Source organism: Lithobates pipiens, unplaced genomic scaffold (assembly GCF_037356315.1).
Source record: "Lithobates pipiens isolate NorthernLeopardFrog02 unplaced genomic scaffold, aLitPip1_a1.2 Scaffold_16, whole genome shotgun sequence".
In the NCBI taxonomy this organism is placed as follows: Eukaryota; Metazoa; Chordata; class Amphibia; order Anura; family Ranidae; genus Lithobates; species Lithobates pipiens.
Window position 1 is genome coordinate 635960835 of NW_027507748.1, and position 18087 is coordinate 635978921.

Consider the following 18087-nt stretch of genomic DNA (forward strand, 5'->3'; position numbering starts at 1 on the left):
TATCCTTTGGTCTACTGAAATACCTATTCTATGTTAAAAATTGAATATGTACATTTTCAATAAAAATTATTAGAAAAGAAAAATGTTTTACCATTTGCTGTGCCCTTCCCACTTCAAATACTTACCTGAGCCCTGTATCAATCCAGCGCTGTGCCCATCTTCCTGTCTTCTCTCCTCTCTCCCCGCTCTCACAAAATTTGGCTCGACAGCAGGAGTCAGTCAGTCAAATCCTGTGAGTTGAGAGCAGGGGCTGAGCTGGGCTGTGTGTGTCAATAGGCGTGCACAGCCCAGCTCAAGACCGAGCCTGCACATCTGCCTCCATAACAAGAGCTTGCTATAGAGAAGACACAGAAGAAGAGGAGAAGCCAAGATCGCCAGCGGAGGACTCCAGAAGAGGAGGTTTGAGTCTGAATATTTCCGATTATGCGCTATAAAAGCATATATAAGGGGGCATAATGTGTACTGAAAACAAGGAGAAAAAAAATGCCACCTCTAATTTTCTCACATTTCCTACAATTTGAAGTTACTAAACAGGTAAAAGACAGTTAAAGTGGAGTTCCGCCGTTTTTTAAATTTTTTATTTAAAGTCAGCAGCTACAAATACTGCAGCTGCTGACTTTTAAAATAAGAACACTTACCTGTCCAGGGTACCCGCGATGTTGGCCTCCGAAGCCGATCTATCCCTCGGCTGTCGGGTGCTGCCGCCTTCATCCTCAGTAAGGGAACCAGGAAGTGAACACGGGGTGGGGGGTGGGGGAGGGCAACCGGAAAAGCGGAAGTTCCATTTTGATTTTTGGGTGGAATCTGCTTTAACCCTTTCATGACTAAGCCTATTTTTGGAATATGGTGTTTACAAGTTAAAATCCATATTTTTTGCTAGAAAATTACTTGGAACCCCCAAACATTATATATATATTTTTTTTAGCAGAGTCTCTAGAGAATAAAACGGCGATTGTTGCAATATTTTATGTCACATGGTATTTGCGCAACTTTTTGGGAAAAGGGACACATTCATGAATTAAAAGAAAAACGAACCAGTAAAATTAGCCCAATTTTTTAGCATAATGTGAAAGATAATGTTACGCCGAGTAAATAGATACCAAACATGTCACACTTTATAATTGCGCGCACTCGTTGATTGACAACAAAGTACGGTACCTAAAAATCTCAATAGGCGACGCTTTAAAAAAAAAAATTTCCGGTTACCAGGTTAGCGTTACAGAGGAGGTCTAGTGCTAGAATTATTGCTCTTGCTCTGACGATCGCTGCGATACCTCACATGTGTGATTTGAAGACCGTTTACATATGCGGGCGCGACTTCCGTATGCGTTTTCTTTGCTTCGCGTGCTCATGGGGACGGCGGGCGCTTTAAAAATTTTTATTTTTTTATTTTATTTATTTTAAAATGACTAAATTGTTTAAAAAAAAAAAAAAAATGGATCACTTTTATTGCTGTCACAAGGAATGTAAACATCCCTTGTGACAGTAATAGGCGGTGACAGGTACTCTTTATGGAGGGATCGGGGGTCTACACTTCAATGTATTTAGATCGCCGAAAACGGCGATTCTGAATACCGTATATTTTTTAAAAACCGGCACCATAGGCGGCCGAGTAAACGGGAAGTGACGTCATGACGGCTTCGTTCCAGTTCCTCCCCAGCAGCCGGAGGCAGCGGATGTGGTATCGGTGCTCCCGATCGAGCGGGAGCACAAGTAACAGCGGCAGGAGGAGGCAGGAGGGGGGGGGGGCGTCTTTTAGCCGCATCGGTTGTTATGGCTGGATAGCCGATCGCCCGCTGAAAAAAACGGTACCGGATGATGCCTGCAGGTGCGGACATCATCCCGGTATAAACCCCGGAAGCCGAGTACAGAGATCTGCGTACGCTCGGCGGGAAGGGGTTAAAGTAACTCTGGGTTGCCCCCAAAATCTAAACTGACACTCACCTGCACAACAGCTTTGCTCCCCTATATAACCCCTAGGTAACCCCCAAAACCTACGCCCCTTTGTAACTCAACCAGTGATGCTCCTATGTTCATCTTGCCAATCCCAATCAGACTTTCCACCTCACTACTGGCTAGTGAGTTATGCCACGTACACACGACCGGACTTTTCAATGGACTAGGTCCGATGGTCTTCCTGACTGACTTTCAGCGGAGTTCCGATGGACTTTCCAAATGAACGGACTTGGCCACACACAATCACACCAAAGTCAGACGGATTTGAACGTGATGACGTATGACCAGACTAGAATAAGGAAGTTCATAGCCAGTAGCCAATATCTGCCCTAGCGTCGGTTTTTGTCCATCGGACTAGCATACAGACGAACATATTTCTGGATAGAAACTGGGTCCGGCGGAGTTCTGGCCAAAAAATGTGAAACTTGTTCTATTTCTAAAGTCCGTCAGATTTTTGGACAGTAAAGGTCCAATGGAGCCCACACACAATCGAACCTTTGCTGTCAAAAAGTCAGATCGTGTGTACATGGCATTAGGCTTTATGTACTTGGGACGTTTCTCAACCTCTCCTGAACGCTGGAACATCACAGCTAGTAATCCACGTTTAAAAATGCGTGTTTAGCAGCGTTTACAAGCCGCATTTAGCTGCATTTGCATTCAGGAGCGTTTACTAAAGATAACCTCAGGAGACCCTTCAAAAGTATGAGAAAGCACTAAAAACAAGTATTTAACTATTTCAGCCATTCTGTGAGAGAACAGTGTGAGTAGCAGTTGAGAAAGTAGTGTGCATGTAACTAGCTGTTATTTTATGGTTGGTTTGTTAATATGGATCCCATGATGAGCATGTGTGAGGAAATGCTCCTGATGTTGCTTTTGTTGAGGCTCCAAAGACATAGAAAATTGCGTGACAGGACCAGAGTTTTCGCTACCGGACACATCCATTGATGGCTCAACGCATGTCAACAGGATACTTTCTAATATGTATGTTCAGCTGTGTAATTACCCAGAGATTTTTTTAAATTTTACATGCATGTCGATTGCCACCTTTGACGTTCTCTTGGAAAATGTTAGACCCAGTCTAGTTCGCATGGACACCAACATGAGGAAAAGCGTGCCACCAGAGGAACACCTGTTGGTGACTCTCAGGTATGTGTATATATTTATCAATCTCTCTCCATATATTTCTCTCCTTACTCTCTATAATACTTTTTCCTAGGGATGCACCGAAATTTCGACCGCCGAAACATATCGGGTGAAAATGGCCTTTTCGGCATTTTGCCACAAGAGAATTCTTGCCGATAATGGCGCCGAAAATCGCAGTAGGGGTGGGAGCACCAGCAGGTGATGCCACTCGTTGTGTGGGCGGCGTGCACATTCCTTGAGATTAAGACATCGCACTCGTAAGCACTTTCCCTGCTGAGACGCTGGCACCTTCCCCGCAGACGCTCCTCGTGCTTGTGAGGCGCTGCTGGGACCCGAGAGCCGCTACTGGGACCTGAAAGGCGCTGCTGGGACCTGAGAGGCGCTGCTGGGACCTGGGATCTTTTAAAGCTGCCTCCCGGAGTTTAGCTATAAAAAATCATTCTATGCTATTATTCTGAGTTACCAGCAAAGGTGGACCATGTCTGCAGTGTGGAAATATTTTAAAGTTTCTGATAAAGACCCCAAATTTGCAATCTGTAGTCTTTGCTCAGCTGAAATTTCACAAGGGGGTACAGTGCCAAGGCATTTTTTCAACAAGAAAGCAGTGCCCCTTCCAAAAAGTGCCTCAGGCTCAACACCATCTGTGGCCACAGTCTTTAAAAAGGTTAAAAAATTTGCAAGTGACTGTCCAAAGCTCGTGCCATTACAGATAAAATTATGTAATTTATTGCATTAGATGACCAGCCATTCTCTGTTGTGAAGGACATTGAAATCCGTAGGCTCATGCAACATATTGAGCCATGTTACTCACTACCAAGCAGACGCTACTTTGCAGATACCTGTCTACCTGAATTGTTTTGCAGTGTTAGAAAACACGTTCATGAGTTCATGACTACCGACATCATAGCAATCAGTTTTACTACCTACATTTGGAGTTCAGACGTCAGTCCAACGAGCATGCTTAGCCTGACAGAGCAGTGGATAGATGACAAATTTCAATTGCAAAACATCCTGCTTAACGTACGTGAGTTTGTTGGATCACATACTGCAGCAGCAATATCTGATGCTTTAAATCCACGTTTGACACTTGGCACATTGAGAAGTCTAAAGTGCATTTGATTGTCCGAGATAATGTGCAGAACATGGCAAAGGCAATGGAGGACAGTGAACTTAAAAGCATACCGTGTATGGCACACACGCTGCAATTGGCTATGAATTTCTGAGTGGATTTCTGAGTCAGCGCAGCATATCTTTTATCGCATCAAAAGGAAGAAAAATTGTGGGTCACTTTAAGCATTCTCTGCTTGCTTATTCCAGATTACAAGCTTTGCAGATGCAGTTTGGAATGCCACCAAAAAAAAACTGCAGCAAGATGTAGCCACTCGTTGGAACAGCACCTACTATATGCTGCAAAGTCTTTTTGAACAAAAGCGTGTTTTAGCTGCATACATTGCAGATTACGAGCTGCCGGTGTCTTGTCATATAAAGTCCCCCATCCGATAGTGTCCGCTGTGTACTGCGCATGCGCAGTACACAGCAACACAGATTCCGAAAATTGCAGAGGATGAACGGCGCCTGCGCTGTGAGTCCAGTTTCCATCCCCACTATCCAAGTGGACATAGAGTAGGAATATAAAAGAGCCGAGCGCAGCGAGGCCGAGCCCGAATCGTGGCGAGCGAAGCTTGCCCGCAAGGGGCCCTCTAATATTCACAACCCTATGTCCGCTTGGATGGTGGGGCCACCACCTCCACTCACGGCGCAGGCGCCGTTCAACTTCGGAGATTTTCCGAAGCTTCGTCTGCTCCGTACTGCGCATGCGCAGTACGGGGCGGACGCTATATGATGGCCGGCCACTATATGGCACAACACCGGCAACACTGAGCGCACATCAGTGGATGTTAGTTGAAAATAGTTTGTCTCTTCTATCTCCATTTGAACAGTTAACAAAAGAAATAAGCTCAACTAATGCTTCAATTTCTGAAGTTATTCCCTTGATTGCTGCACTGAAGCATCTGCTAGAAAAAGAGATAGAAACAGACCATGGCATAAAAACAGCTAAAACCACTCTACTGGAGGCCGTTACCAACCAGTTTCAAGACACCGAGTCCAACCCTCTGTACTGCATTGCAACAGTTCTAGATCCTTGATTTAAAGAGCATTATTTGAATGTGGAGAAAAAGCAGCGTGCACGGGAAATAATACAGGCACAAATGGAGGTGGTGGAAGCATCTGGTGAAGAAGTTTCGAGGTGTACCACAGAGGAAAGTGTGAAGAGGAACACACTCCCTCCATATCTGATATGTTTGAAGAAATTTTACATGAATGCACCCTGGTCCATAGCAGTGCCACAACAAGTGCAGCTACCCAACAGATGGACATTTATTTAGCTGAACAGCCTATCACCAGAAGTGACAATCTCCTTGAGTACTGGCGCATCAACAAACAACGTTTTCCTTTGCTTGCACAGGTTGCACACAGATATTTATCTGCCCCAAGCACCAGTACAGAGAGTGCGTGACAGTATTCAGTCTACCATCTCATATTATTGATGAGAAGAGAAACCATCTTTCCTGTGAGAAAGCTGAACAACGTTTGTTCTTAAAGCAAAATCTGCCACTTTTACTGAAATAGATTTATAAATCCATAGCATTGACCAATTCATTTACCATGATGAACATAGTAAATTAATTTGTATTGGACTGTGCTATTGAACAATTGGAACATACAACATAGTAAGACTGACTACCAGTATGTTCCAATTGTCTAGTTGTGCCATTTTTTGATTGTTCGTTGTAGTTCTTCTACAGTTTTTTGCACTTCTTCAATTTAAAGCGGGAGTCCACCGGGACTCCGCGTTTTTTTTTTTTTTTAAAAGCCAGCAGCTACAAATACTGCAGCTGCTGACTTTTAAAATAGTGACACTTACCTGTCCAGCGCGCCCGCGATGTCGGCACCCGAAGCCGATCGCTAGGTCGTCTGTCGGGTCCTGCCGCCGCCATCTTGGGTATGGGAATCAGGAAATGGAGCCTTTCGGCTTCATTTCCCGGTTCCCTACTGCGCATGCGCGAATTGCGCTGCGCAATAAGGACGCTCCCCGCTGCCTCTGGGAGCTGTGTGTTTCCCAGCAGGCAGCGGGGCACTTGCGGGAAGGGGCGGGCACTTGCGGAAAGGGGCGTAAGTTACGCCCCTTTCCGCAGAGAGCTGTCCCGGAAGTGGGTGCAGTTACCTGGATTATCCAGGTAACTGCACCCCCCTCCCCCCTGAAAGGTGCCGATTGTGGCACCGGAGGGGGGGAGGGTTCCGATGAGCGGAAGGTCCACTTTAGGGTGGACCTCCGCTTTAAGAGAGAACTCCAGCTTTTAAACTATGTACTGTACATACATAGTTTGTTGCTGTTGGGCCAAACTATGTCTCTCCGTAAGCTGTCATGTGCAAATGCAAAACTGTATGTTCTGTATCTGTGGCTGTCTACATACTCCAGTACTATACACTCAGGGCTGGACTTACCATTGGGCTTGACTGGGCTCAAGCCCATGGGCCCTGCCCAACAGGGGGCCCCTGCGGGCCCCACCGAGATACATAGCCAAGTGTACTTGGCTCGGCTCCGCTCACAGTCACTCCCAGGCCCGCCCTACGATGGACATAATACAGGGACTGGGCGTGACTGTAAGCCAAGCCGAGTACACCAGGTTACTCTTGGCTCCGCTCGGGACTGCGAGAGGACCCGAGAGCCGCCGAGATACACAGGACTCTGTATCTCCACGGCTCCATTTTTAAACTTCAAGACTGCAATGACAAGGCTACAAATGACAAGGCTACACTGACAAGGCTGCAAATTACACTGGACAAGGCTGCAGATGGATAGGCAAGGCTGCAGATGGACACTGATAAGGCTGCATTGATGGGCATTTAAATGAAAGTTTTTTCCTTAAACTTCCCTCCTAAACTTGGGGTGCGTGTTATGCGCCGATAAATACGGTAATGTATAGAAGGTAGGGCCCGAAAGTGACTCAAGCCCAGGGGCCCCCACCACCCTAAGTCCTGCCCTGTATACACTATACCACACTGTGTCCCGGATATGGGCGGAGACTTCTAGAAACACAGACTAGTATACATTGCTTGCTGTGATTGGCTGAGCACCGCTGCTGTAGACTAGTCTGTGTTCCGGGAAGTCTCCTTTCATACCCGGGGGCCAGAACACAGTGCGGCCTTCTGTATGACTATGTATGTAACTCGCAGCTACATACATACACTTTTATCGCACATGGAGCAGCTGACACCTTAGAGAGAGAACTTAGGGAAAAAATTACTAGTTCTCAAGTTGGAAATAGATAAAAAATTTATTATAGCAGTAGCATATGTTAAACTTATATTTACAGAAAATGAAACAGAATAACGGCCTTCTGCCATATTTATGTTATGCTTAGTTGTTCTTTATACTTAGTTATACATAGTTTGTTGTTGGGCCAAACTATGTCAGTCATTGTCTCTCCCTAAGCTGTCAGCCCGCTGCATGTGCAAATCTGTATGTTCTGTATCTGTGGCTGTCTACATACTCCAGTACTATACACTATACCACACTGTGTTCCAGGTATGGTCTACATTGCTTGCTGTGATTGGCTAAGCACCGCTGCTGTAGACCAGAATGTAGACTATTCTGATGTCTCCGCTCATACCCGGGGGCACGGACTAGTCACTAGTGCGGTCTACTGTATGACTATGTATATAACCCGCAACTACATACATACACTTTCATCGCACGTACAGCCACTGACACTTTAGGGAGAGAGAACTGAATTACTAGTTCTGATTTAAGTTGAAAATTAATAAAATAAAAATAAAGTCTTCTTAGCCCTTGTACACATGGTCGGAGATTCCAACGGAATGTGTCCTATCGGACCGTTTTGTCGGATATTCCGACTGTGTGTGGTCTGCATCGGACTGTTTCCATCGGAATATCCGACGGACCAACTTTTCCAACTTGTCTGTAAAATTTTCCGAAAAAATGCTCAGATCGGACATACTCCGATCATGTGTAGCCTACTATGACGGACAAAGTGCCACGCATGCTCAGATCAAATTCCTAGACCAAAGCTATTGGCTACTAGCCTGAGCGTAGTCCCGTCCTTACGAAATAACGTCATCACGTTATGTACAATCGGATTTTCCGACAACTTAGTCCGACCAAGTGTATGCAACATCACTTCTGGACCTCTTCTGGAATGAATCCGTCGGAATTACTCCGACGGATTTGGTTGTCGGAATCTCCGACCGTGTGTACAAGGGCTTAGACTTAGTCTTAGGCCGCGTACACACGCGGGGACTGTTCGCCCAACTTTGTCCGTCAAACAGTTTCAGCAAACAGTCCGCTCAAAATTAGCATGGACGGACATGGCCACACACGACGAACGAACAGTTTGCTGAAACCGTGCGCGATGACGTGAACGGCACGTACGACGGGACGAAAAATACGACGTCCTATACACTGCATTATAACTTTCGGCGTGTAAATCCTTTCTGAGCATGCGCGGAACTTAGTTTGACGAACAAGCCTACACACGAGGGGACTGTTCGCTGAAACAAAGTTTCAGCGGACAGTTTTTCGGAAATTCCGAAAAACCTTGTTCAGCGGACTGTTCGCTGAAACTGTCCGCTGAAAGCCCACACACGAGCGGACTGTCCGCCGAAACACTGTTCAGCGGACAAAGTTGGGCGAACAGTCCCCGCGTGTGTACGCGGCCTTAGGCATTTTTATATTATTTATTTATTATTTTCTATGCCTGTTTTTTTATTATTTTTTGTTGTTGTTATGGTTCAATGTACACTGACTGCAGTCTGCACTGCAGGATATGCTGTAGTTACTTATAATTTATTATAATTTTGTATTTTATTTGATTTGATTTTCTGTGTCCACTGTTCAATTTAGTTGGGTTGCTTTTTATTAAAGTACTTATTTACATTACTGGATTGCACTATTCTTTTATTCATAAAGTTAATGATTAAGTTGAATATGAATAATATAATGAATATAACACAATTTTATATGTCAAATAATTTTTTTGTTTAATATATATAAAAAAGCAATTTTCGGTATTGGTCAGTTTCGGTATCGGTTTTCGGCCTAGTGTATTTTTCATTTTGAGTTTTTGGTGTGTTTTTAGCATTTTCCAGGCTCAAAAGTAATAAATAAAATGTTTCCCTTTAAAAATGATACTAGACAAAAAATGCGCCTAAACGCGGGTAGCCGCGCTTGGCATGTGAAATGCCTCTAAACACAGCTCCTGAACACATTTTTTGGCTTCCAAAAAAAGCCTCTAAACCCAACTGCCTAGAAACGACTACAAACGACCCTGTGTACATGAGATTACAGAGGAGAGTTCAGGAGCAGTTTAAAAAAAATGCCCAACTGCTCCTAAACGTCCGTTTACCAGCAGCTGTGTACATGAAGCCTTAGCCATCAAAGTCACTGTTGTATTTTAACAGGTATCCTCTGTTGCCCATTAAAGAAGCTTGCATCATAATTAAGAACACATTTTGTTCAATTCTTGTGACCAATCTCACACTTAGATGAAATTGCACAGGAGCCATTGTGTGAACACAACTGGGCTAATAGAACATACGTAGAAAATAGACAATGAGCCAAGTATAGGCAAACAGTAGAGATTTCGAAACCTAACAAGCACCTTCCCCAAGTGCTACTGACTATTTACACAGAGGTGCTAATTCTACAGAATTGTACTTAAAGAGGAACTTCACCCTCCTGTGTTATTTTTTTTAATCCCTCCTGCCTTGTTTCCTGGGTTACTCTCAAACACATATTTACACGTCCAGCAAATCAAGTGTTGCCCTGCTGTAATCTACTGCACGCCGGGTCCCATGCCACCATCTGCCTTGCTTATGTCATGCGAATTCGATTGTCTCTTACAGGTTCCTGCAGCTGGCCTCCCGTTGACATGTCATTGCGCATGCGTAATATGTTCTACAGAGGCGTAGCTTGAAACTTGTGGGCCCTGATGTAAAAGTTGTTCTGGGGTCCCCCACTACTACACAGCGTGCCAAGATATTCCAATTAGGTGCCAAGATACCCCAAGTGGCTAAAGAGTTATTTCAGAGATTTATGTACATATTGAGAGAATAATTCAAAATATTTTGTAGAAACCAACCTAGCAATCACATGACCTTGCCCCCTTTCCACATCCTAGTAATGATATGACTCCCCCCCATCTTAGTAATGACCTGACCTTGTCCCACCCCCCCAACCTATTAATGACATGACCTTGCCTCCCCTCATCCTAGTAATGACATGACCTCGCCCCCTCCCCCCATCCTAGTAATGACATGACCTCACCCCATCCCCCCATCCTTGTAATGACATGTCCCCAGTCAATGAGAGCAGAGGAAGGCTTTGGACTGGGGAGAGGGCAAACAACTGGAAGCTGATTACTGGATTATAGAACTTGGCTGGAGTACTGGGGGTCACAAGGCAGATTGGAGCTGGACTCCAGCTCTGGGATTTTGTGGAGGAAATCAAATGTAATATGACAGCAGGGAACAGAGCTGTGGGCCCCCTGCAGCTAGGGGCAGGGTCACAATTGAAACCCCTGAGACCCCTGATGCTACACCCATGATAGCCTTGAAGCCTTCTGGGACGCATGATGCATATATCCCAGGAGGCTTCTGCTAGCTGGGGTAATTCACTCTCGCCTAGGTAAGATGTCCCAAAAGTTGGGGCACCTTTGCAAAAAAAGATTCAGCAATTGTGTGAAAGGAGGGGAATTGTGTGAAAGGAGGGGGGGAGGAGCATTTTTATGAAAAGTGGGTGAGGAGGGTGAAAGTTTGCTTTCAATGGGAAAGAACTGTGTATAGGTATCGCCAATACCTAGAAAAGACAAAAAGAACTTATCTTTGCTTTCAAACTGATATCCTTAACGTGGCACATCACCAAAAAGGGTAAGTTCCGTTCTCCCTCCCCCATTCTTCCTTTACATTTGGCACATAATTTTTTTTTTTTTGAGGTGGGGAGCGAGTACCTGATTTTGACAGGTACGCTACCCATTTCTAGTCGGATCGCCATGGCAATCTGAGCAGAAGTTCCCCCCCACTCCTTTCCCCGCAGCTTTCTGGGCCACAGTATAGTTCCAGAAGCCTGTGGGACCAATCACAAAGTGCAGCACAGCAGCTTGTGCATGTACAGTTTCAAGCCAGCTGTGAAGCTGCAAGGCTTTATTGGCGGTTTTCCTTAGTCAAGGTGACAGTGCTTGCACCCGAAGCCTATTGTAGAATCGGCTCGGGTGAGGACCGCGCTGGATCCCTGGACAGGTAATGTCGCGTACACACGATTGGACATTCCGACAACAAAACTGTAGATTTTTTTCCAAAGAATGTTGGCTCCAACTTGTCTTGCATACAAACAGTCACACAAATGTTGTTGGAAATTCCAACCGTGAGAACACGTACGACGAGCCGAGAAAAAGGAAGTTCAATAGCCATTGCGGATCCTTCTGCTTGATTCTGAGCATGTGTGAGCTTTTGTGCGACGGACTTGTGTACACACGGTCGGAATGTCCGTCAACAAGTGACGTTGGCAGAAAATTTGAGAACCTGCCCTCAAACATTTGTGGCCAAAAATTCCGTCAGCAAATATTCGATGGAGTATACACACGCACATTTCCCCGTCGGAAAGTCCCACCGTGTGTACACGGCAACAGTGTCCTTATATTAAAAGTCAGCAGCTACAGTATTTGTAGCTGCTGACTTTTCATTTTTTTTCGGGAAGACTCTAGCTCCGCTTTCAACACCTTTAACAATTCCCCGAGCTGCCTAGCTTTCAGTATACTGTCTGCTTTCTATTCCAAACCACAATTATACAATAATACAACCGAAAGACATAATCACCATGTAAAGTCACAGTAGCATGACAATGATGATAAACAATCATTATTGCAGTTTTTGTAATGTATATGTGTGTGTATATATATATATATATATATATATATATATATATATATATATATAATTTTTTTCAAGTCCCATTCCAAAGCCAGGAACAGGGAAAGCCTCCAATCTCTTTTCAGGGACTCAGTAAAGGGCATGAATCTTCCACACTGACAGAATCCTTTTTACTTTCTTTGAGACTAATAAAAAAAAAAAACTGTAGTGACAATTACAGGGAAAAAAATTCTGAATTACTGACATTTTGATGAAACTTTTAGACAGATTATTTTAAAATAAATGGGCAATGCACATCTTTGAAGAAATCCTAATTATTATATCTAAATTATTTTATACAAGGAATCCATTTAGTGCATAGCATACTAATGACTGTCATACTAATATCAATATAATATAAACACCTATTAGCACAGTTTTTTTTTTTTTAACTAGAGGTCCCCCTGAGGTTGTTGGGCGTTTCTTGAGCAATGAGAAAAGTTGAATAGGTTTCCCACCTGCTTTGACCACCAATGTAAGGCTACACCGTAGACGGATCGAAATTCTGCAGGAACCAGATGAATTTTGATCCATCTATGGGCAGGCTGGTTGTACTATCGATCGACTTCAGTACATCCAGCCTGTCGGGTTTTTAACATGAGGTCACTGCTGGCAACTATAACCGCCAGCAGTGATCACTGCATTCTGACGGTGGGGAAACTTCCCATGTTAAAATTGAATAGTGCAGTGGGAGGGATTTCCCGATCAATACTAAGAATCTGTTTACATCAATGCAACCCAGCACAGAGCAGTTTTTAAAAAGGTTCCTGTACTACTTTGGTGCGATTCCAGCAGGATTTAGGCAACACAGAATATACAAGCCTTATCAAAGTCCTATCAAGGTACCACCAATGTAACAGGACACTTCTACACCTACCACCCAATGTAAGGGGAAACTTCTACACCTACCAACAATGTAGGGGAATGCTTCTAAACTGACTAACCACCAATGTAGGGAAGCACATCTACACTGACCACCAATGCAAGGGAACACTTCTACACTGACCACCAATGTAAGGGAACACTTCTACACTGACCACCAATGTAAGGGAACACTTCTACACTGACCACCAATGTAAGGGAACACTTCTACACTGACCACCAATGTAAGGGAACACGTCTACACTGACCACCAATGTAAGGGAACACGTCTACACTGACCACCAATGTAAGGGAACACGTCTACACTGACCACCAATGTAAGGGAACACGTCTACACTGACCACCAATGTAAGGGAACACGTCTACACTGGCCACCAATGTAAGGGAACACTTCTACACTGACCACCAATGTAAGGGAACACGTCTACACTGGCCACCAATGTAAGGGAACACTTCTACACTGACCACCAATGTAAGGGAACACTTCTACACTGACCACCAATGTACGGGAACACGTCTACACTGACCACCAATGTAAGGGAACACGTCTGCACTGGCCACCAATGTAAGGGAACACTTCTACACTGACCACCAATGTAAGGGAATGCTTCTACACTGACCATCAATGTAATGGGGCATTTCTATACTGACTATCCATGTAAGTGGACACTTCTACACTAACCACCAATATAAAGGAGCACAACTACTTTGACCACCAATGTAAGGGGATATTTCCACACTGACTACCATTACAAGGGGTCACTTCCACACTGACCACCAATGTAAGGGATCACTTTTACACTGACTACCAATGTGAGGAGGTATACATAGACAGAGTCCACTGCTGCTCAGCCTCCCACACTCTCCTTCAATCCAGGTGCCCAGCTCCCAGAGCGGCTTGTAAACAGAGAAGGGATGATCCGGATGGCTGCACTCCAGTAATAAGACCACCTTTTTTGCAGTAAATTCCAAGAAACACAACACTCACATGCACAGATATCACAGTGGGGGACAAACTAGCCACCAATATAAGGGAGCACTTCTACGCTGACCACCAATATAAGGGGGCACTTCTACACTGATCACCAATATAAGGGGGCACTTCTACCCTGACCACCAATATAAGGGGGCAATTCTACACTGACCACCAATATAATATAAGGGGGCACTTGTACACTGACCACCATTATAAGGGGGCACTTCTACACTGATCACCAATATAAGTGGGCACTTTTACCCTGAACATCAATATAAGGGGAACTTCTACCCTGGCCACCAATATAAGGGGGTGATTCTACCCTGACCACCAAGATAAGGGGGCACCTCTACCCTGACCACCAATGTAAGGGGCCATGTCTACACTGATCATCAATATAAGGGGGCACTTCTGCACTGACCACCAATATAAAGGGCCTCTTCCAAACTGACCACCAATATAAGGGGGCACTTCTCCACTGACTACCAATATAAAGGGGCACTTCTACCCTGACCACCAATATAAAGGTCCACTTCCACACTGACCACCATTATGGGGGGGCACTTCTACACCGATTGGAGATGTAAGGGGGCACTTCTACATTGATCACCAATATAAGGGGGCACTTCTACCCTGACCATCAATGTAAGGGGGCACGTCTACACTGATCATCAATATAAGGGGGCACCTCTACACTGACCACCAATATAAGGGGGCACGTCTACCCTGACCACCAATGTAAGGGGGCATTTCTACACTGATCATCAATATAAGGGGGCACTTCTCTGCTGACTACCAATATAAGGGGGCACTTCTAACTTGACCACCAATATAAGGGGGCACTTCTACCCTGACCATAATTGTAAGGGGGCAGTTTTACACTGACCACCAATGTAAAGGGTAATTTCTACACTAACCACCAATGTATAGGATCACTGCTACACTGACCACTTATCTAAGGAGATGCAATTTTTACTGTCTGTGTTTTATTTCTGTTATTATCAGTCATTTAATTTCATATTTTTAATTTTACTTCTGAATTTTTACAGAAAATTATTTTGATGTAAAAAACAAGAAAGTGTTAAAAAATGATATGCCCTGGGGTGTCAAATACGGTACTTATGGCACTTTACTTTTTTTTAAAAAACCTTTATGTAACTTATTAATGATCCCGCTCACGGTTCATTTTGAATTGGCTGCCTAACGCAGCACATGTTAATGTGTGAAAAAATAAAAGTGAGTGCTTTAACGCACAACACTTTTGTGGTTAGATGTGAACATCTAAGCATAAGCATAGCATAAACAACTGAAAAACACTTTATTTGTGTAGGCTGCAATCATATCTAGTGTTTGTTAGGTGCACTTTTTTTTTTGTCATGTTTTTTGTGCGACACACATGGGGGCAACCCATTCATTAGAATAGACTGTCCGACGTGCAATAAAGGAGCTCCTGCATCTTTTTTAAGCATAGAGCTTTGGTGCGTTTTTTTTTTAACGTAATATTTTAGCTTTTTTGTTGCGTGTTTTGCCATGTACAAAAATGCACATTTGCAGGTCGTGTTTGGAGTGCCAGATATATATTGAGTCTGAGATTGACAGGCCAGTGTGACAATAGTACAATATTGGCCAAGGGATTGGCAGTAGCAGACCTATTCATATGAGTTACAATGTTTCAATCGAGATGTCATCAGGTGTTGACTGTCTGGCTCATATAGTGCGGTATACAATGCAGTTACTACGGTAAGTACATAATCAGTGTTAGATGCCTTGCTCAAGGGGGGGGGGGGGGGGTGATGAGTTGGTCAACAGTAAGCCCCCAATCACACCTGAATGATTGGTCCTGTGTCTCCAGAAGCACAACAATGCTTAACAATAGGATTTACATTTTATTCTATAGGGTCCATTCCGTGGGCCATGTGCTGCCATTTGTTGTACCAAAGATGTACGGGTGCTTCGTTAGGGCAAGATCACATGTTTTTGGCCCCATAGACTCCAATGGGAGTACCTGAAAAATACAGGTAACACGTTTTGCAAGAATAACAATACATTTTCCCCTCCTAGTAACCTGCTTTCCATTGGCCAAAAGAAAAAAAAAATGCTTATGCTTGAAAACCTGTGAAAAAGCACAAAAAAAAAAAAGAGGAAGCTGACGCTCGGGTAGAAACCGCAAATTCACACATAAGACAATCACAGATCTATACTTAAAGCATAAAATAATTTAAAAAAAAGGAGAAAAGCGCAGAGAGGATGGACCACTGGTGTTTTTCTGCCACTTCTATTTTCTTCAAACTGGAGACATTTTTTATTATTATTATTTTTACATCCTTTTTGTAATCACCAGACTATATCATGCAGCATATTGTAAATAAATAACTATAAATAAAATAAGAATAAATGCATGTTAAATAAATAATAATAAAAGAAAGAAAAAAATAATAATAAATAATAATTAAAAAAAAGGAAAAAAAAGAGGTGCAAAGGGAACGGAGCATTGGGCATTTTCTGCTGTCATTACTCTGTTTCCATCATGCAGAAGTAAAAAATAATTACTATATTTATTATTATTATCATCTTTGTAATCACTGAACGATAACATCCAGCATATTGTAAAACCCACAACTATAAATGGAATAAAAATAAATAAATAAAAATAATAAATAAAGATAAAAAATAAATAAATAAATAAAATGAATAATAAGTAATTGAAGAAAGAATACAAATATAAAAGTCGCAGAAGGGACGGCGCATTGGACTTTTTCTGCACATCACACTATTTATTATAATTATTACATCCTTTTTGTAATCACTGAACTATGACCTCCAGAATATTGTAAATGCAGAAGTATAAATAGAATAAAATGTGGATTTCATCTGATAGAAGAGGACAATTCCAGGGACATAAAGTGAGGAGAGGAGAGGAGAGGTGTGTCCCTGGAAAGGAGCCCCGATCAGGAGTCCATGTAGTGGGTGATCCCCGTGCTGAGTACAGAGGGGGTGGGGGATGGAGAGAACACTCACCCCCCGGTCTCCGCTCCCGAGTCCTCGCACTCATCGTCCGCAGTACTCTTCTTCTCCATGGCCGCCGGGATCACGGAGCCCCCATGGCCGGCCGGCTGTGCTGTAGATGTGGCCGGGCTGTCCGGCTCTCTCCGCCTTCTGACCTTCTCCTGGATGTGACACCCCCCCCCCCCCCCCCGCACGAGCGGCACCGCCCCCCGATCCTTTGTATGGCCGGAGAATGAGGACACCTAATCCCCCCCCCCCCCCCAGGAGGATCGCAGCCTTCTCCTTCTATGAGACCCGGGAGGACCTGACCCACCTACAGGGGGCGAGCACTCCCTCCTACATCACACACAGTACAAGAGCACCCTCCTACATCACTTACCTCTGACACCACCCTCCTACATCACTTACCTCTGACACCACCCTCCTACATCACTTACCTCTGACACCACCCTCCTACATCACTTACCTCTGACACCACCCTCCTACATCACTTACCATTGACACCACCCTCCTACATCACTTACCATTGACAGCACCCTCCTACATCACTTACCTCTGACAGCACCCTCCTACATCACTTACCTCTGACACCACCCTCCTACATCACTTACCTCTGACACCACCCTCCTACATCACTTACCTCTGACAGCACCCTCCTACATCACTTACCTCTGACAGCACCCTCCTACATCACTTACCTCTGACAGCACCCTCCTACATCACTTACCTCTGACAGCACCCTTCTACATCACTTACCTCTGACACCACCCTTCTACATCACTTACCTCTGACACCACCCTCCTACATCACTTACCTCTGACACCACCCTCCTACATCACTTACCTCTGACACCACCCTCCTACATCACTTACCTCTGACACCACCCTCCTACATCACTTACCTCTGACACCACCCTCCTACATCACTTACCATTGACAGCACCCTCCTACATCACTTACCATTGACAGCACCCTCCTACATCACTTACCTCTGACACCACCCTTCTACATCACTTACCTCTGACACCACCCTCCTACATCACTTACCTCCGACACCACCCTCCTACATCACTTACCTCTGACAGCACCCTTCTACATCACTTACCTCTGACACCACCCTCCTACATCACTTACCTC

The 18087-nt window shown here is 44.3% G+C and overlaps 1 protein-coding gene across 4 annotated transcripts in view; it reads right to left on the reverse strand.

Moving 5' to 3' along the window:
• FAM124A (family with sequence similarity 124 member A) overlaps positions 1-18087 on the reverse strand; it is a 178376-nt gene that overhangs the window by 128737 nt on the left and 31552 nt on the right. For 2 of the 4 annotated variants that reach the window (XM_077484236.1, XM_077484234.1), the window contains exon 1: positions 16964-17135. The exons of 1 other annotated variant lie outside the window; for it this stretch is intronic. In XM_077484236.1, coding sequence (XP_077340362.1) covers positions 16964-16997 — 34 coding nt within the window. In that variant the 5' untranslated portion in view covers positions 16998-17135. Of the gene's footprint in view, positions 1-16963; positions 17136-18087 lie in introns of those variants that run through there. One more of the 4 variants, XM_077484237.1, reaches the window with a different exon arrangement.